Raw genomic sequence first — 21,523 nt, forward strand, 5'->3', positions numbered from 1 at the left:
CCTACAGTACTCTCTCTCCCTGCCTCTCCCTACTATCTTGCTTGCACATATTCAGTTTCACACTTTTAAAAATAGCTATGAGCAGTATGGAGCTGTCTGTGAGCCTGGCTTCCAGTCCTGAAACTCAGGCCTCCCTTACCAAGAGCTGCCCTGTTTGAGTGTAATTCTAGCCCTTACCCTGTTTTACCTTTCACACAGTACAAGAACTGTCGGTCCAAAGTAGTCCCAGGTTGTCTGAAATATTCACAGAGATATGGAACTCCTTCTTTAGTTACGTCCTGACTTTGTTTACCTCCTTAATAATTATCTTCAAGAGGAATCTGATGACGTTGCTTTCTTGCAAAACTCCCTTGAAACTCCCCGAGGATGCCTGGATGCCTCATTGTTGAGGACCAACCCAGCTCTCCACATTTTGTCTTGAACTCCAGAGAAATGGACATGATTGAAATGAGTTTCCAGGATTCCACAGACTGTTCTGGCTCTTTCAAACAAAGCCTGCAAGGGGACGAAGACAACAGATCAGAAAGAAAAGTTAATGCGCATGAGGATTCACAGGACCTGGAAACTGCCTACCTTCCATCTGTGCTTCCCATGGCCCCTTGGGGCTCTCAGGTATGTCTGCATTCCTGGGCAGAGGGCTTCTGCTCCTTTCTGACTGAAGCAGATCACGTGTGCTGAGGCAGAGTTAAAAGGTTGTGTTTTTGTTCATTCTTTTCTTTCCCTGAAGACCTCTCTCACCCTCATGCCTGCCTATCGTTACCTCAAAAGAAAGAGCCCTGTAGCATAGTGGGGTAAGCATTGGGCTGCTAACCGCAAAGTGGGAGGTTCAAATCCACCAGCCACTCCAAGGGAGAAAGACAAGGCTATCTGCTCCTATAAAGATTGAGTCTTTAGGAGTGGTTCTACTCTGTCCTATAGGGTTGTTACGGGTTAGAATCAACTCAAAGGCAGTGTGTTGTTGTTGTTGTGCTCAAAAGAGCTGTTAATATCACCAGTGGTGAGCTTTTATTGAATATACTCTAGGTGTCATACACTACCAGAAAGGAATTAGTATCTCAATTTGATGAAGAAATTGAGGCTCAGAGAGATTAAGGACATTTCCCAAGGTCACATGACTAGTCAATAGGTAATCTGAGATAAAAGATCTTTCTTTTAGTGAGATGTTGAGAAGAAAGAATGAGCCCACAGATGTAAAGAGCCAGCAGAATGCTTGGCACGTAGTGCAGTCCCGCATAATTGTATTGTCATACGCACAAACACCAGCAACTCAGCTGTATGGAGGGAGTGTATGGCTTGAATCTTTCTTGTGAACCTTACCGAGTGGAAAGACAACCTTTAATAAGTATGTCTCTTCTAGTAATTTCATTTATTTATTACATTGCCTCCCCCGTCACCCAAGCTAACAGTCTTGATGTGGTGCTGTAGGATGAACACTGGACTGCTAACCATAAGGTCAGTGGTTCAAACTCAACAGCTGCTTCTTGGCAACTCTACACAGGGTTGCTATGAGTTGGAACCAACTTGATGGCACTTAACAACCACCACCCTCTTTAGTGAGCTGTAAAAATAAGCAGCGTTTCTTAATTTACTGATCAGTTAGCTGGTCCAGGTTCTGCCTCCCAGGCTTCCTGTAGCTTCCCTGCAGTGTCCATGTGGTAGTCAGCCATGATGCAGACTGAGTATTGACCACGCTCCCTTTGCCTCCAGGACTCCACAGCTCTGCAGACTCCTTTGTGGGTCCACTCTGAGCCCCAGTGGGTCCCATTTCATACCTGCACTTCTCAGCCCAGTGTCTACTGATGCAAGAAAACTGAGGGCCACTCAGGAACCAACTCAGTCCTCCTTAGGACATTTTGCTATTGCTGGCTGCCTGCACAGAGGTGTAACTTGTCAGCAGAGCATTCTCCTCTCAGAGTCACAAAGGAATCCCATCCCCAAGGTTTCCCTCAACTCTGCCCCTTCTGGGCCCCATATTAGCAAACCCTTCCCAAAGAGAGGGCATCTGGGCTCAGGTTCTTCTGCACTCCCTCTGCCTCTCCATCTCTCTTCTTCTTCCTGATTCTACCTCCTTTGCAGACATCTTCTCTGTAGTCTAGAGGGTCAGACCTGTTCTTTATTTTTTCAGTTGTTGTAAAAAAATATATATATATAACCCAACATTTGGCAATTCAATGCTTTTTACATGTACAGTTCAGCAACCCCAGTTTCTAATTTTTCCATCACCATTAACAGATTTTGGAGCCCTAGTGTGGTGCTGTAGGATGAGCACTTGACCTCAAGTTTGGTTTGAACTATAAGGTCTGTGGTTCAAACTCATCAGCTACCCCTTGGAAACCCTATACCGGGTGGCTATGAGTCAGCACTGACTTGACTGCACTTAACAACAACAACAATTAACATATTTTCACTGCTTCTTAAACAATGATTTCCCCTTTCCCTCACTCTCTCCCACCCCTGAGAGCCACTAATAAACACTAGTCTCTAAGCATTTGCTTACTTTTGCATTCCATATAAGTAAGATGATATAGTATTTATTGTTTTGTGGCTCACTGACTTCACTCAACAGGTTTTCAAAGTTCATCCATGTTGTGGCATATAGCAGGATTTCACTTCTCTTTATGAAATGCATAAATGTACCACAATTGTTTATCCTTTTGTCTGTTGATGGACATATAGGTTGCTTCAATCTATATATGCTGGAGGGGGAGATGGGAATGGAAATAACCCGTGCTCTCTGTACCTGATTTCCTGCCTGCTGCCTTGTTAAAGAGGTCAAGGGCCTGCCCATGCCTGCTCCATATCATAAACCTCCTGACTCACACTTAGAATAAGTTGGCTAGCTGAAAGGTTATGGGAGTAATTAAAGCACAATAGTTAAATAATTTGTAAAAGTGTCATCCTCATTAGAGTGGTAAAGAGCATGGGCTTTGGAATCAGACCTGGGGCTGATACCTTGCTAGCCATGTAACACATCAAGCTTCAGTTATTTCATCTGTGGAAAAAAAATTATGTGAGGGTAAAGTAGCCCACTTCCATCCTTACTCAGTTCCACAATGCCTGGAACATATGAACTTGGAGAAATATCAGTTGTTGCTGATGTTATTTTGACTTTATAACCATTCCCTCCTTCTGACCTCTTGTCTTTAAGACTGTTGAGGGGCAGGAATTAGGCTGTGTCCACAGCTCCTTGTCTTTCTCCATCTGCTTGAGGGGACAGAAAAAGCATCACATGGCTAAGGGCACAGACAACCACAAAAAGACACTGTATTTAATTTAAGAAAAATGTATTGTGCTAAAATATAAACAAAAACCTACAATTTTAAGTGTACATTTGTTGTTGTTGATGTTAGGTGCCATTGGGTCAGTTTTGACTCATAGCAATCCTGTATAGGGTTTCTGAGGCTGTAAATTTTTATGGGAGAAGAAAGCCTGCATTTTCTCCCACGGAACAGATGGTGGGCTTGAATGGCTAGCTTTGTGCTTAGCAGTCCAGAGCTTATTGTACAGCATCAGCAGCACTTCCAGATATGTAAATAAGTGGCACTAATGACACTCTTCTTACTGTGCAGACATCATCACTGTCCATCTTCACATAGTTTTCATCACCCCGGACAGAAACTCAGAACTCCTGAAGCAATAGCTGCTCAACATGGGAGTCAGCTTTAGGATTTTCACTTTTGAGATATAAAAATAATTTCTAAAATTGTTTAAAAAAACCAAAAAGTCCACCATAATCCCATTAGCCTAATACAATAACTATGTGTTCCTCTTCAGTCTTTTTCCCCTTAATGTTTGTTTATATAGGTGTGCTGATAATACTGAACTTGCATCTAAGACCTAAAATTGTAGTTGTGAATGTTTTCCAGGTTGCTATCTAAATTTCCTAATTGTCACTTCAATAGCTGAACAATAGAACATCTTGTGTATGTGCCATAATTTATTAAGGTTGCTGATAAAATTTAGAGTTTTTATAGAGGCTTTATTTTTTTTCAAATTTCCTCAGAATTTCTCAGAAACTGGTCCATTGGTTATTTCCTAAGACCTTTGTGAAATATCTGAACAAGATTTAAAAAAAAATCATAGTCAGTTGTTCAAAAGAGTTGTGAAGTTGTGGAGTTTGTGTATGTAGGGAGTTGTACATGATTAAGAGGATTTGTGATATCAGAGCCTTCAGTTACTTACGTGGAAAAGGCTGAGCAAACCATCATGACCCGTCCATTTTCAAATAGCTCTCATTAACCAACAATTTTGCAGAAGAAAGATGAGACTTCCTGTTGCCATTACGATTTAAAGCCTTGGAAACCCTATGCAGGGTTGCTATGAATCAGAGCAGACTCAATGGCACAAAACCACCACCATGACCACCACCCACCATTTTGATCCTTTATAGATGCTCCTCCAAGACCACCTGTCTTGACCATATTTTTGTCTTTCTAGAGCCTAGTCAAAAACTCCCATTGCCAGGTTACATACTATCTTCCATTCATCTTTATGCAAATATCAGCTCTTCCGGTCTGCAATGAATCACCTCTTAAAGATACTACTTGCTCACTGTATTCTTATGTAACTCTTCCTGTGGCTGTCATGTTCCCCAAAGAAGACAGGAACACATCTGAAGCATGTAGTCACTCATTGCACAAACATTTCTCGAGCTCCCACCATGTTCTAGGTATTGTTCTTAGAGTGGGAGATGGAGCAGTGAGCAGGACAGACAAGATCCAGCTCTCTCAAAATTCACATCCCAATGGAGTAACAGAATAAATAAATAAATATGTATACATACATACATAAATATGACTAAAATGAGTAATGGAGTCCTGGTGTGATGCTGTAGGATAAGCACTGAACAGCAAGATCGGTTTGAACCACAAGGTCGGTGGTTCAAATCCACCAGCCACTCCTCAGAAGCCCTATACAGGGCCACTGTGAGTTGGAACCGACTCGATAGCACTTAACAACAACAACAAAATGAGTAATAGATGAAAATGTTTAAGTAAGTAGAATAAAATAAATAAATACAAGAGCAAATCAGAAAAGTATTATTACTAGATTTCCAGTTCATATATGTAAAGGTTTATTTCAAACAAACTATGATTGTTGAAGACAAGTTCTCTCAGTACTAGGAATCTCCTTAGGGTGCCTTCCCCCACCCCCCCAAAAAATGTCCAATAAAATCAGTGGCTCCCAAGGAGTTCTGACACACGTTGGTCATCGAACTGCTCTCTTTTCTCTTTAGCACATTAGAGGTATTTTACAGCAGATTTGCCTAATGCAGTATGTTTGATTTCTTGATTGCTTCTTCCAAGAATGTTGATTGTGAATCCAAGCAAAATTACCAGTCAATTTGGCTGAAAATGGAGCCATGTGGTTGAGTTCATTTCTAGACCTGAAGGGTGACTATGGGCCATAGTCTTGGGGATTCCACCTGTATTTATATGACTAATAAGCCCAGTCTTTTTTTGTTTTTTTGTTTTGTTACACATTTTTCTTCCACTCTATCCAGTACCTTCTAATGTGATCCTTTTTAGAGCTGTTGTTAGTGGTAGCCAGGCGTCATCTAGTTCTTCTGTTCTCAGGATCATGGAGGCTGATATTCTCGCGGTCTATTAATCCATCAAATTAATTGTTTCCATGCAGCTTTGATTTTCTTCACTCTTATTTCTAATGGACAGGAGAGACCAATAGTTGCATAAAGGGATAATCCTGACAAAATTTCTTGAAGGACACAGGACAATCATGGAGGCTTCTTATGAAGAAATTTAAAGAAAATTGAAAACTGCCTTGGTGAGAAACATACCAAGAAAGTTGCACAGAGGAATTTTATCCCATGATGATAATCCACCTGCTCATCATTGAGGGAAGAAAAGGCTATCTTACAAGAAAATTGTTTGGAAACCTTACCCTATATATCCTATAGCCCTCATTCTGCCCCTTCAGATTTCTTTTTGTTTCCCAAAGTCAAAGAACATTTCAAAAGAACACAATTTGTGTCCCTTGAGGATGCCAAAACTGCTGTTTTGACGTGATATAGATCAAAGAGTGCAAAATTACTTGGGGCAGCCTTCAGAAGCATATACACCTAGATGGAGGGTATGTTAAGAAACAACAGCTTTATATTTTGCTATCTTTGTTTAATAGAAGTTTCTATGATTTTATTACAATACTTTTTTACTTCCTTTCATAAATACATTAGTTTAATTTAATCAAACAATTAAATTAATTAAATAATATGCCTTTGTGTGTGTGTGTGTGAGCCCTGGTATAGCATTGTAGGATAAGTGGGTTGCTAACAGTCCTGGTGTGGCGCTGTGAGTTAATGCGCCAGACTGCAAAGCCATTTGAACTGCAAGGCTACCATTCAAGCTCACCAGCTGCTCCTTGGAAGTCCTATACAGTGTGGCTATGGGTCGGAATTAATTTGACAGTACTTAACAACAACAACAACATCAAAGTTGGTAGTTCAAACCCACCAGCCACTCTTGAACCCTATACAGGGTCATGATAAGTCAGAACTGACTTGACAGCACACACCAACAATTTCTGATAGTGACGAGTGCTGTGAACAACATCTGTACTGACATTGACAGGCAGTGGGGAGGAAACATCAGCTACAGTGGTAACATTTGATGAGAAGATTCATGGGCGAGTGTCCCAGAAAGAGCAAATTCTATGTGTGAAGGTCCTCAGGTTGGCACAATGTTGGTCTGTTCTAGAAACAGAGAGAAACATCAATTTGTCTGGAGAGCAGTCAAGTAGGGGGTAGAGAGGAAGAATTAAGTGGTAGAAGATGAGGTCAGAGCCATGTACTGAGCAAGATGCTGCAGAAAGCAACTGGATTTTGTTCTGAAGCATAGTGGAGAACGATTGGAGAAATTTAATCAGAGAACTCACTTTAGTGGATTTGTATTTTATACAGATCACATTGGCTTGTCTATGGAGAATGGATTACCTAGGAAACAGACAAGTGAAGAGGTTTTGGATATAGATCAGAAAGAGATGGGGTGGTGGTAATGGATTGTGGAAGTGAATGGATTCTGGATTTTTCTGGATGTAAACTTGATAGTACTTGTTGACAGATTGGATATGAAATGGGAAGCCAAAGATGCCTCCTAGATGCTTGCTGGGAGGATCCCCCACTCTGGTGAAAGAGTAGAAATGAAATGGGATGAAGGAAACTGAGCTTGAACTTGTTAAATTTGAGATATCTGTTTTGTATCCTAGTGGAGATCTCAGGTGGGCAGCTGAAATTACAAGTCTGAAACTTAGGATCTGGTTGAGGAGAGAATATACTTTGATAAATAGAGTATATAGATGATTTCAATGCCATGAAGCTGGATGAGGTCACCAAAAGAAAAAGTGAAGAAAGAGAAGACATGGGATTAAACTTTGAATTCTCCTGCTCTCTTCTTTTAAAGACTCATAGGAGCCTAAGAGTCATCAAAGGAGTCAGAAGGAATAGCCAACAAAGTGGGAAGAAACCAAGGAGAAAGTAGACTTACAAACATCCCAAGTTATTATTCTTTTGCTGAACACAGAGTGGGTGGTCAGTAAATATTTTAAGAGGTAGAAGTTTTATGACTACGTATTCATGTTTTTCCAGCCCTGGCATAGTCCTAAAGATTTTAATTTTCAACCAAATGATGATGAGTGGTTGCCTGATTGGCTGGCTGCTGGGCCAAGAACGTAGAGGGCTTCCTACTATCTTTGACATCAAGGTTGATACCTCTGCTTAGTTTCAAAGGCCCCAAATGATTGGGTCCCACCCCAGCTCCTGCCCCAGTCCTGTTTTACACTTTATGTTCCAGCCCAGTGCACATCCATCTCTCCTGACAGGTCTCAGCCTACTTTGAGCCGCCTACATGGCATGAGGCAAGCTCATTCCTACCTCTTCACCTAGATTCTGATGGTTCCCTCCTGGAATGTTCTCCCTTTTGTCCTCCCTATTGCTTTTCCAAACCTCGCCCAAGTTGAAAGACTCAAGGCTCAGCTCTCATGTCTCTCCCCATTCCTTGTCATCTTCATCCACCAGGTTGCTGAAGCCCCTAGACTCCCTCTTCCTCACCCTTCGTATCCAATTAGACACCAAATTGGATAGGTTCTACCTATCCATAAAATTCCTCTTGAATCCCATCACTCTTCTCTTTCTCTGCCCCACACCTTGACCCAAACCACATTTTCCTGTCTGAACCACTACAACTCTTCCCATATTCGCTCTTTCCCAACCCATTCCCCACGCAACATCCAATGTGATCTTTAAAAACTAATCTACTCAAACAAGCTCTCTACTTAATACTCTTCAATGACATCCAATCCCTATAAAGACCAATCCTTACCATGGTTTCCAGCCCTTGCCCACCATCCCAGAAATTCTTACTGTTTCCTCATTATATCCCAGACAGATTGACCTTCTCTCAGTTCCTAAACATGCCAGCATTTTCCACCTCTCAGAGTCTTGCACATGTTGTACCTCAGCCTGGGAGGCTTGTCCCTGTAGCTAATTCCTGTTCTTCTTTGAAGCTTTAACTTAAAGGATACTTTATCTGAGAGGTCTCCCTGACTCCTCTTCAATCTAAATCAGGTACGTTCTATAATGGTCTTTAGAATACTTAATTTTTTCTCTTGATAATACTGTTAACTCCTAATTACAGTTGCTCTTATTTGTTCATTGTATATCAACTCTACTTCACTGTGAGCTCCACCAGAGTAGGTACCAAATGTATTTTGATACTCAGCGTCTATAGCATAGTACCTAGCAGTTAATAGATACGCAAAGATCTTTGTCATGAATGAATGAAGCTTTTTCTGATTGCCCCAGCCGACACTAATATTTAGGTTTCTGCCTTTCTATTTCAGTTCTAGGCAGTTCTTCCCAATAGCGTAGCAGTTACAAGTTTCGCTGCTAACTTCAAAGTCAGCAGTATGAAACTACCAGCCATTCCACAAGAGAAAGATGAGGCTTTCTGCTCCTGTAAAGATTTACAGCCTCAGAAGCCCTGCACAGGGTCACTATGAGTTAGAACTGACTGCACGGCACACCACCACCACCACCACCATAGCAAACATAATAAAAACAGCAATAGCTACAATTTATTAAAGCTTATTATATGACAGGCGGTACACAAGCCTCTTTATATATGTTTTATCTCTACTCTTTATGGCAATGTTGTGAAAAAAGTGTCATCAATCCCATTTTACAGATGAGGAAAATGAGTGATAGAGAGATAAAATATTTGCCTAATACTGCCCATCTAGTAAGTGGTAGAGGCAGGATATAAATCAGGTTGTTCTGATGCCAAACTCCCATTGTTCCCTGACATTTGTTTGTGTAGGTCTCATCTCTCCAACAAGTCTGTAAAAGTTTGATGTTGCTGCAACCTCTTTATTTGCATCCTATTTAGTTTCCAGAGTTGTTTTGTTGTTGTTGTTGTTGTTGTTGTTTTTATATATCCTCTGCCTCCTCACTGCAGGTGCTCCCTACACGCCATTTGCGAGAGTGTGTCAGTGAGTAGGTAAGAGCACACAGGACAAACTGTTCCATGGTTACATCAAAGTTGCCCTGTGAATCCTACACTAACAGCAATCTATGGGTTGCTGCCACCTTTCATCTGTCAGTTTGTCATACTGTGGTGGCTTGCATGTTACTGCGTTATTTTAAATACCTACAGGGTCACCCATGGTAGATAGGTTTAGGTAAGTTTCCAGACAAAGACAGACTAGGAAGAAGGTGAGGCAGACTACTTATGAATATTTAACTTCTGTAAACCTTATGAATAGTAGTAGAATACTGTCAGCACCAGCATAGTGAATATTGGAACATGATGAAGAGTACCAGATTATTGTCAGATATAGTGCTAGAAGGTGAGCCCCTCAGGTAAGAAGGTACTCAAAATTCTCCTGTGGAAGAGCTGCCTCCTCAGAGTTGACAATAATGACGTGAGTGGAGTAAAACCTTTGGGACTTTCATTTGCTGATGGAGCACAACTCAAAATGAAGAGAACAACTGGAAACATCCATTAGTAATCACATCACAACATGGAATGTATGAAATATGAATCTGGGGAAATTAGAAATTGTGACAAATGAAATGGAATGCATAAACATCAATATCCTAGGTATTAGTGAGCTGAAATGGAATGATATTGACCATTTTGAATCTGACAACCACATGGTTTACTATGCTGGGAGTGACAAATCGAAGAGAAATGGTGTCACATTCATCATCAAAAAGAACATATCAAGATCTGTCTTCGAAGTACAACTGCTGTCTGTGATAGGATAATATTCATAAGCCTACAAGGAAGATCAGTTAATACCACTATTATTCAAAATTATGCACTAACCACTAAAGTCAGTGAGGATAAAATTAAAGAATTCTACCAACTTCTTCAGTAAGAAATTGATCAAACATGTAATCAATATGTATTGATAATTACTGGTGATCGGAATACAAAGGTTGGAAACAAAGAGGATCTGTAGTCAGAATATATGGTCTTGATGATAGAAATGATGCTGGAGATCGCATGATAGAATTTTGCAAGTCCAATTACTTCTTCATAGCAAATACTTTGTTAGACAACATAAAAGACAACTATATAAATGAACCTCAGTAGAAGGAATACACAGAAATCAAATAGACTATATCTGTGAGAAGAGACAGTAGAAAAGCTCCATATCATCAGTCAAAACAAGGCTAGTGACAGACTGTGGAACAGACCATCAATTGCTCATATGTAAATTCAAGCTGAAGCTGAAGAAAATTAAAACAAGTACACAAGAGCCAAAATATGACAAGGGAATACTAAATGGTTTAGAATTAGGAAATGTGTGCACCAGACTTGTGTTCTTTCATCAATACTTATTCCAGCTATATGCTGAGTAAGTAATCTGAGAAACTGGATTATATGAAGAAATCGGATTGGTGGAAGACTTGTTAACAACTTGCAATATGCAGATAATACAACCTTATTTTCTAAAGCACAGAGGACTTAAATACTTACTGATGAAGATCAAAGTACAGGTTTCATCTCAATGTCAAGAAAACAAAAATCCTCACCACTGGACCAATAAACAACATCCATATAATGGATAAAAGATTGACGTTGTCAAAGATATTATTTTGCTTGGATCAACCGTCAACACTCTTGGAAGCAGCAGTCAAGAAATCAAAAGATCAAGTTAGCGCTGCGGTCCTGTGAATCTGTGTCTTGCAACAGTGTTTGGACGGGACAGATCCAGGGACTCCCCTACCTCCAGCCTCGGACCACCTCTAACAACTTCTTTGGGCACAGTCTCTTCTCCGGGACCATCTTCTTGGTAACAGCATTCCCTGTTACCGGGGCCAGCTAAACACCATGTGTGTGTGTGTGTGTGTGTGTGTGTGAGAGAGAGAGAGAGAGAGAGAGAGAGAGAGAGAGAGAGAGAATTATTCCGCTGAAGTGGAGGCCAGCATCAACTGTCTGATTAATCTGCATCTATGGTCCTCTTGCACCTACCTCTCTTTGGGCTTCTATTTCGATCGCGATGATGTGGCTTTGGAAGGTGTGGGGCACTTCCGTGAGTTGGCAAAGGAGAAGCGTGAGGGTGCTGAGCGTCTCTTGAAACTGCAAAACCAGCACGGTGGTAGCACACTCTTCCAGGACATGCAGAAACCTTCCCAAGATGAGTGTAGAAGAACCCTGGATGCCGTGGACGCCGCCCTGGCCCTGGAGAAGAACCTGAACCAGTCTCTTCTGGATCTGCACTACCCACACAGACCACCACCTCTGTGACTTTCCGGAGAATCATTTCCTCCACGAGGAGGTGAAAATTATTAAGAAGATGGGCGACCACTTGACCAACCTCCATCGGATGACGGATCCCCAGGCAGGGCTGGGCGAATACCTCCTCGAGAGGCTCACTCTCAAGCACAACTAGGAAGAGCCTGTGGAGCCCCACAACCTATGAAGGGCCTTTCAGCATTCCCCTGCTCTCCGCATATCTTCTGCCTGAACCTTGCTCTCCAGACACAGAGGCAGCGTAGTCAACACCCTGGAGCTCCTCTTCTCCCAAGCCGGGAATCAAATGAAAACAATAAAGCTTCCTTTTACAGCAAAAAGAAAAAAAAGAAAAGAAAAGAAAGAAATCTAACGATGTATTGCATTAGACAAATCTGCTGCACAAGACTTCTTTAATGTGTTGGAAGAGCAAAGATGTCAGTTTGAGGACTAAGGTGTGCCTGATATAACCACGGTATTTTCAATATCCTTATATGCATGTGAAAGTTGGACAGTGAATAAAGAAGACTGTAGAAGAATTGATACATTTGAGTTATGGATTGGAGGAGAATGTTAAAAGTACCATGGACTGCCAAAAGAATAAACAAACATGTGTTGGAAGAAGCAGAGCCAGAATGTTTCTTTGAAGCTAGGATAGCCAGACTTTGCTTGTGGCATATTTTCGGAAGGACCAGTCCCTGGAGAAGGATGTGGTATTTGGTAACGTGGTGGGTTGGAGAAAAAGAGGAAAACCTCCAATGAGATGGATTAGCACAGTGGTGTCCCCAATTGCCTCAGGCTTAGCAATGATTGTGAGATTGGCATGGGACTGGGCAGTGTTTCATTATGCTATGCATAAGGTTGCTATGAGTCGGTGCCGTCTCGGTGCCACCTAACAACAACAACAAATGGGTTGACACATGGACAGATACACAGACTGAATGGGTATAAGAGGGATAGTGGGACTAGATCCACAAATATATAAAGGTTTGACATGGTATTTGTACATGGGTATTTACCCTTGCTGCAAACATATCCATGAATGTGGCATACAGGAGAAAAAATGATGAAAACTTCTTAGACATTACCAAACACCTTGAGGGAATGTGTTGCTGGGCCTGTAGGCTCAGGACCATAGTCTTGGGGGACCCCATGGTCATTTGGCATAACATAGCCCACAAAGACAACATTCTGCATCCTACTATTGTGAATAGCAACTGGGGTCTTAAAAGTTCATGAAACAGCCGTCTAAGGTGCAACTATTGGTCTCTCCCTTTGCCAAGGAAAGAAGGGTGAGGAAAATTCAAGACACTTGGAATCCATTAGTCCAATGGACTAATAGAACATGTGAACAGTAATCTCCATGATTCTGAGAATAGAGGAGCTAGATAGTACCCAACTACCACGCCAACTGTTCTTTCTGTGATCACATCTGAAGGTCCTACATCGAGTAGGAGAAAATGTGGAACAAAATTTAAAATGATAAAAAGACTGGGTTTACTGGTCAGAAAGAGATTGGAGGAACCCAAGAGTATGGCCCTTGTTCACCCTTAAAGTCTGTAATGGAACTCACCTTTGTGACTCAATTTCCAGCCAAGTAGCAGGTAGGTATATAGGGGGAACAGCAACACTAGTGAAGTGTACACACCATGGAATGGTCAACCATTCAAGATCAAAAGGGAAGTGTTTACCTAAGGACAAGATTCAGAAGGGTTGGAAAAGAAGATTGAAAGGAAAGAAGAATCACAGGGAGGAAGTGGGATAACTGATGTTGCATGGAGGGGACTGCAATCATTGAAATGAAATGAAATACATGATTGGTTAAATGTAAAACTGATGCTTTGCTCTGTAAATATTCACTTAATTCACAATAAAAAATTGCCCTGTGAGACAACTTCTAGGACAGATTCAAAGAAAGAGTGGATAGCCACTCACATCACCTGACTTCTTGTTATCTACCATTGAACTGACCCCTACTCATGGTCACCTTATGTACAATAAAGTTGCTAGGACCTGTGTCACTCTCATGATCACAGGCAAGTTCAAGTCCAGAATTGTAACTATTCTGGCAATTCATCCTTTTAAGTGTCTTCCTTAATTTCATCAGACATGATGTCCTCCTCTAGCAATTGATTCCTAAAGTAAGTGAGTCAGACAATGTTTTTTTGTGATACATAAGGTTTTCACTGGCTAGTTTTTGTAAACAGATCACCAGTCCTTTCTTCCTAGTCTGTCTTAGTCTGAAAGGTCTGTTAAAGGCTATCCACCATGGGTGACCCTTACAGTATTTAAAATACTTATGACATCATTTCCAGCATCATAGTAACATGCAAACCACCAAAGTATGGACTTGAAGTATGGATGGTGGGAACCTGGTATGAGGGACCCAAAGGCCTCCTTTTCCCAACTATCTCCTTTATCAGACCAGATTGGGCCTGCCCTGACCTCTCCTTCCTGCACAGTAAATTATTAGCCTCACATATTCAGCAACAAAGGTTGGTCTGGCCTCTACACAGCTTCTCCGACAGGTGTCTCAAACAGGTGAAGGGGTTACTGACTTGTCCTCCAGATTCACAGGGTGGTGGAATAGAGAGGAACAGAATCTCAGAATCTCAGAGCTCAGAGGTCATCTGGATTCTAGAGCAAACTCCTGTTTGGTGTCGAAATCTCCTTGGAACCTTCTAGGTAGTTATCCCTTGCATAATTCCAGCAATGGAAACTCATTACTTCCCAAGTGGCCAAATTATTTCTTATACTAAGGTCAAGTCTACCCACTTGTAGATGACACAATATCAGTCTAACTCTTCTCTATGCTTCTAACCCTCTTCATACTTGATGTTAACTTCTGTAACTCCAACTATCTCCTTCAGTCGAGTTTCAATGGTCCATGGCTTTGTTCCCTTGCCCGTTGAGTGGATAGTTCAGTGGGAGGAAAGGGGAAGACCCAGATGGTGGACAATGGTACATCTGCTTGATGCGAGGAAGGTAACTTGAAAAATTACCAGAACTTGAAAAATCATTCTCCTGACTGGGTCTGTCTGACCCCATCCCTGCACAATATCTCCTGCTATAAGCTGGAACACATCAGCACAGATGCTTTGGTAGAGAAGTTTAGCGTCAGTAAACAAATGAAGGACACTGATTTGTCGTGACTAATGAGGAGAGTTCCCAGCAAAGTTTACCAATTATCATTCTTAATGATTGAGCTCTCTCAGTGCATACACTCAGGGAGCTAGAATAGACCCATGGTAGCAAGATGAGCAGCAGCAATGGGTTCAAGCTTAACAACGACTGTGAGGAGGGAGCAGGATCATGCAGTGGTTCATTCTGCTGTGCACAAGGTCCCGATGAGTTGGAACCAACTTGACAGTACCTAACAACAACAGCAAGAAGAAGCCGAGTGAGAATGAAAGCGTTTCAGCATTATTCCTGCGTCTTAGCTTCAAATACGCTCGCTGCTGCCATTGTATTCTATGGGTTTTCATTGGCTAATTTCCTGAAGTAGATACCACCCTTTCTTCCTAGTAAGCTCCTCTGAGGCCTGTTCAGCATCATAGCAACACCTGAAACTCCACTGATGGAGGGGTGGTAACTGTGTGAGAGTTGTGCTGGCTGGGAATCAAACCTAGGTCTCCCACATGGAAGGCAAGAATTCTACTACTGAGTCATTACTGCTCCCTCAAATCAGCTAATAATGACCCAGACTTCCCTTACACTTATGCACATTTCCTCTTCTAGTGTCCTTCTTTGCCATTCTGTCTCAACAAGGGTCTCTAGTTTACCATATACATTTTCAACGACTTCAATTCTCCATAGGATGAGGTCAGAGTCCCCAGCCTCCTTTGTCCCTCAACTTCCTTCCTCTGCTTCTATGCAATTTATGGATGCAACTAGATTCCTAAGAGGAATCCACCCAGCCCTAGTCAGTAATGTCCAAGTTCCAGCCCTAGTCAGTAATGTCCAAATGACATACATTATAAGAGAGAAAGGATATCAGCTACTTCCATCTGCCAACAGCTTCTAAACCTTGTTAAACAAATGAACAGCAATACAAAATAAAAACAAGTTATAGGAAATAATGCAAAAAAGAATATCTCTGAAGATTTGTGTAGGAGTTTATTCCTAGAAGTAGAATTGCTGGGTCAAAGGCCATGTAAGTTTTGTACGTTAATAAAGATAACCAAAGTGTGCTCCAAAAAGCTTGCTCCAGTTTGTATCCTGCCTATGGAATTCTAACGATTTGTTCCTACACCCTCACCAATACCAACTCTTACCATCTTTTTTCATCTGTGTCAATCTGATAAGTTAAAAATGGTGTCAATTTGTTTTAATATTCATTCTTTTCATCATTAGTGTTTAATTTTTTGTAGACTTAATGCATATTCCAATGGTTCCCAAAGTTTATTTCACATTAGAATCATGAGGGGAGCTTTTAAAAATCCTAATGCCCACATCACCCCCATACCAAGTATATCAGAATGTCTGGAAGTCAAGTGTCAATATTTTTTTAAAGGTGTACAGCAAAGTTCCGAACCACTAATATATACATGACTATCACAAATTGCCTGTTTATATCCTTTATCAGTTTTTCTTTTAATACTTGTCTTTTGGGTATTTATTTGAAAGAGCTTTCTGCTTATTGGGAAAATCAACCCTTTATCATAAGTTTGGCGTAGTTCTGGTAGTGTAGTGGATTATGCATTGGGCTGCTAATCACAAGTTCGGCAGTTCAAGAGAACTGTGGCTCTGCAAGAGAAAGATAAGCCTTTCTAGCCCTGTAAAGATTTACAGCCTCAGAAACCCTATACAGTGTTGCTATGAGTCAGAACCAACTCAACAGCACACAACCAACCAATCAAGAATTCTGAACTCTTCAATTTATACTTTATTAAGATGGCAGTTTGGGGAGATTTGAGGGACTCAAATCATGTTCCTTTGAACATTTCTTTGCATTTGTGGAACAAAAAGAAATCTGAAGGGGCAAGATCAAGACTGGAGGGTGGATGTGGTAAGGTTTACCACGGAAATTCTCCTAGAACAGTTCTTATCATCCTTGAAGGATGAACAGGTGCATTGTTTTGATGGGAAAAAAATTCCTCAGTGAAACTTTCCTGGCTACAGTACAATAGCACCAGGGACATAAAGGCACTATGCCTGCCCCCAAACTCACAACCTAGTGGGTGAGACAGCAAGGCCACACAAATGTGTTTTTGTTGATCAGGTCACATACAAGGAAATAGTAATAAAAACAAGCTGTTCAGAGAACATAGGCACCCAGAGTTGGGGAAAGTCAGAAGAGGCTGCCTGGAGCAGAGGGAACTTGAACTTGTCCTTGAAGGTAGTGTTGAAATTGTGTCCTGTTGAGTTAATTCAGACTCACAGCAACTTAAAAAGACAAAGTGGAAGTACGTATAGGATTTCCTAGGCTGTTCTGGTGTACCGCTGTGGGTTAATGAGCTAGACTGCAAAGTCAGTTTGAACTGCAAGGTCAATAGTTCAAGCTCACCAGCTGCTCCTCAGAAACCCTATGCAGGGTTGCCATGGGTCAGGACTGACTCAATGGCACTTAACAACAACAATAATCTTTACTAGTCAGATCTTTTCTCCCACAGAGTGACTTGCAGGAGAAAACAACTGGCCTTTCTATTAGCAACCAAACACACTAGGGGTCTCTAAAAGAAGGGTGGTGGTGGTCGTTGTCGTCGTGTGCTGTCAAATCAGTTCCATCTCATTGTGATCCATGAAGCAACTGGTAAATTCGAACTGCTGACTTTATGGTTAGCAGCCCAATTCATAGTCCTCTATACTACCAGGGCTCCTTTAAAGGAAGAGTTGTTGGTGTTGAGTGCCATTGAGTTGGTTCTGATTCATAGCAACCCTGTGTAGGGTTTCTGCGGTGCAGCTGGTGAACTTGAAATGCTGATCTTGCAATTCAAATGGACCTTGCAGTCCAGTGCATTACCCTACAGTGTCATACCAGGAAGGGTAGGATTCAATAAACAAGGAAAAGAGTAAAGGACATTTTTTGTCAGGACGGATAGTGTGAGCACAGGGGATTATAGGGTCATCATATCAAAAGAAACAATCTTGATCTCTCTCTTGTTGGTAGAGATGACTCATGGAAGACTTTTAAGCAGTGCGTGTTTAAGAATGAGAACAGATTCTAATGGCGTGAGTAGGGGAGGCATGTGGTTTGAGTGAGCTCAAGAAAGCAGGTGTGCCTTCTTCATCTGCCCAGTGTTGTTGTTGTTAAGTGCTGTCAAGTTGGTTCTGACACAGTGACCCTGTATAGGGTTTTTGAAAGAGCCCTGATACAGTAATGGATTTTGAGCTGGGCTACTAACTGCAAAATCAGCAGTTAAGATGAAACTTTCTGCTCCCATAGATGTTACAGCCTTGGAAACCCTATAAAGGGTTGCTATGAATTGGAATCGACTCCACGACAATAATCAATAATAACAACCACCACTATAGGGTGTCTGAGACTATAAATCTTTGCAGTAGCAGAAAGCTTCATTTTTCTCCTGTGGAGCAGCTGGTGGGTTCGAACCATTGACATGCGGTTCACAGTCCAGTACTTACCCTACAGAGCCACTGCACAGTGTGGCTTCAATACTTGATCAGGCCTCTCCATGTACATAGTCTCCTACTGCAGGGCAGACTTCGCTCAGATGATCTAGCTGTCCTCTGGGGCCCATGAAAGATAAACCTGCAGTCTCTGGTGGAAGTGGAGGAGGACAGAGGACTCATTCTGGAGCAGGGTTTGTGGCACAGGGAGATGGTGGGAGGCTAGAGTCACATGCTTCACTCATTTCTTCACTTTGTCTCCAGCCAGCCCTGGACAGGCCAGAACAGACTCTGAGTGATTTGTGTTTAGGTTGGGCTGGTGGCACAGTGGATTCAGCCTTGGACTGCTAGTTGAAAGTTGGCAGTGGGAACCCACCAGTCATTCCACAGGACAAAGGTGAGGCAGTTGGCTTCCATAAAGATTCGCAGTTACGAAATCACCAGAGAGCAGTTCTCCTCTGTCCTGTAGGGTTGCTTCTCGGGAAGCCTCTACACTGCAGACATTGCCTTCCTGTTTGGCTGTTTTATCGGGAATGGAAGGGCCTTTTGCTCTACTGAGACTGGATTTGGCAGAGGCTGGGCTGGGCTGAAGTTACCTGGCCAGGAGGCCCACAAGGCACCAGGTGCCAGCAACAGATGGCCTTGCTAAGTGACATCTGCCAGCAGAAACATGCGTAGAGGACATTTGCTGAGCACTCACTGTGTGCTGAGCACTGGGCCCTGACTCTGAACAGAGATTTCCTGTAAGTGGGGGACTCTTCAGCTAGGAAACAATTACCAAGGAGTAACAAAAGGGATGATGAAGTGTGAGCATGGTGACTTGTGCAGATTTTTTTTTTTTTTTAATGCTTTATTGTGAATTATGTGATAGTTTACACAGGAGGACATCAGTTTCACATTGATCCCGTCGTATATTGTTTCCTTGCCATGGTTACAATCCCTTCCATGCATCATCCATCAACCAAAGGATATACCCCGCAAGCCTGCCCCCCGGTCATCCACATACTGCCCCTCTCCTTCTCCGGGTCCAAAGTCTCCAGCTGCTCCATCTCCCCACTTCATTGTGTCTGCCTCTATCCCTGGCATCACTGCTTCTCTGGGTTCCATTCTCTGCTCTTCTTCTTTGATGGTCCCAGGGACCTCTGCTCCTAGACTGCAAGGTTAATCACTCCCCTCCCTTTGGCCCCAAATGTCCACCTTTACATTCCAATCAGCCCTTACAATCAGCCCTGATAACAATTATTCGCCATTGTATCACAAGAGACCTATCCACATCTCCTTTCAATCAGCCCTGCCTAGGCAGAATGGATACTACTTAGTGGAGATTCCACCTTGCTCCATGCCCCCTGGATCTAGGTTCCCTCTTGAAAGCTTATAAGCCAGTCACTTCTTGCCTCTGTAGCACCCCCATTCTGGGTAGCCAATGTCCAAGTTGCCCATCCCTGTCCTCTCCATGCGTGGAGGAGGTGGGAATGATCCTTGCTGTGAAGATTTGTTCCCTCTTTTGAGCTACTGCATCCATAGGTGTATGTCAAGTTCATAAAATTGTATTAGATTATTCTCCGCTTCCCTCTTCTTTGTTCTTCTGTTTGAGCTCTAATCATCCAGTCATTGAAGCCAGGTCAAGTGGATACCATCTGCAAGTGTTAGTGTACTTATATATGTGCTCTCTCTTCTTATCAGCTGGACACTTCACTCCCCACTCTAGTCCTCTGTGGCTATGTCACTGACTCTGGGTCCAAGAGTCCCCTGGACTTGGTACACTGCTCGCCAACCAGGTCTCCATCCGGGTTCACAGGAGTCTTTGTGCAGCTTTTGAGTGTCTGTTTGTACTTTTGTTCCTGCAACCCCTCGGGTACTTTCTTTCCTTAATTGGCCCTTGGCCTTGAGTATCCTGAGGGAGGAGTCCACCTTTAAATTACATAGAGAAGCAGAAGTTAAATCTTAGCTTCTGAGCTCCTCTGGACCTCAGTTTTCCTGTAGACATTGGATTTGGAAAAACACTTAGTTGCTATTCCTGTGGACATCTGAATGGGTGTTACTGACAACCACAGTAGAATGATTGTACTTTGGGTAAGCTGATCATTTAGTGAATTGATTTTTTTCACTTTTGAAATCATCTTATTGAGATATAATTTAGTACAATAAAATGGACCCATTTGATGTGTATTGATAAGCACATATTTATAAGTATTAATGGTGATTGAATTCAATTATAGTAAAGGAGGGTGACCTCACCAGATGGAATACATAGAAATCAAATTGACTACATCTGCGGAAAGACACAATGAAAAAGGTCCATATCATCAGTCAAAACAAAGCCAGGGGTAGACTGTGGAACAGACCATCAATTGCTCATATGCAAATTCAAACGGATGCTGAAGAAAATGAAAACAAATCCACGAGAGCCAAAATATGACCTTGAATATATCCCATCTGAATTTAGAGATCATCTGAAGAACAGATTTGATACATTAAAGACCAAAGACCAGAAGAGTTGTGGGATGACATCAAGAACTTCATACATGAAGAAAGCAAAAAGTCATTCAGAAGACAAGAAAGAAGGCAAAAATCAAAATGGATGTCAGAAGAGACACTTAAACTTGTTCTCCAGCGAAGAGATGCTAAAGCAAGTAGAAGAAATGAGGAGGTACAGAACTGAAAAGAAAATTTCAAAGGTCAGCTCGAGAAGATAAAGTCAAATATTACATCAAAACGTGCAAAGATCTGGAGTCAGAAACCCAAAAACGAAGAATACGTTCAGCATTTCTTATGCTGGGGGAAACTGAAGAAAAAATTCAAGCCTCGATGCTTGTTATTGAAAGACTCTCTGGGTAAAATATTGAATGATGCAGAAAGCATCCAAAGAAGATAGAAGGAATACAGAGTCACTGTACCAAAAGGAAATGGTTGCTGTTCAACCGTTTCAAAGGTAGCATATGATCAACAGCCAATGATACTGAAGGAGGAGTCCAAGTGCATTGAAGGAATTGGCAAAGAACAAGGCACCAGGAATTGATGGAATAAAAATGGAAATCTTTCAAGAAAGTGAGGTGGCACTGTAGGTACTCACTCATCTATAACAAGAAATTTGGAAGACAACTATTTAGCCAACTGTTGAAAGAGATGCATATCTGTGCCATTCCAAAGAGAGGTGACCCAATGGAGTGAGGAAATCATCTGACAATATCTTTGATATCCCA

General features: G+C 41.9%; 1 protein-coding gene across 1 annotated transcript in view; it reads left to right on the top strand.

The window, feature by feature from the left end:
• The first annotated feature begins 432 nt into the window (after nt 1–432).
• The window catches only part of PLA2G4E (phospholipase A2, group IVE), an 82,431-nt gene continuing 61,340 nt past the window's right edge, over nt 433–21,523 (top strand). Inside the window, exon 1 of the mRNA XM_006831893.1 lies at nt 433–612. Within this exon, the coding sequence (XP_006831956.1) occupies nt 433–612 (180 nt within the window). The remainder of the gene's footprint in view (nt 613–21,523) is intronic.

This window comes from Chrysochloris asiatica, unplaced genomic scaffold (genome assembly GCF_000296735.1).
Source record: "Chrysochloris asiatica unplaced genomic scaffold, ChrAsi1.0 scaffold00004, whole genome shotgun sequence".
Lineage (NCBI taxonomy): Eukaryota > Metazoa > Chordata > Mammalia > Afrosoricida > Chrysochloridae > Chrysochloris > Chrysochloris asiatica.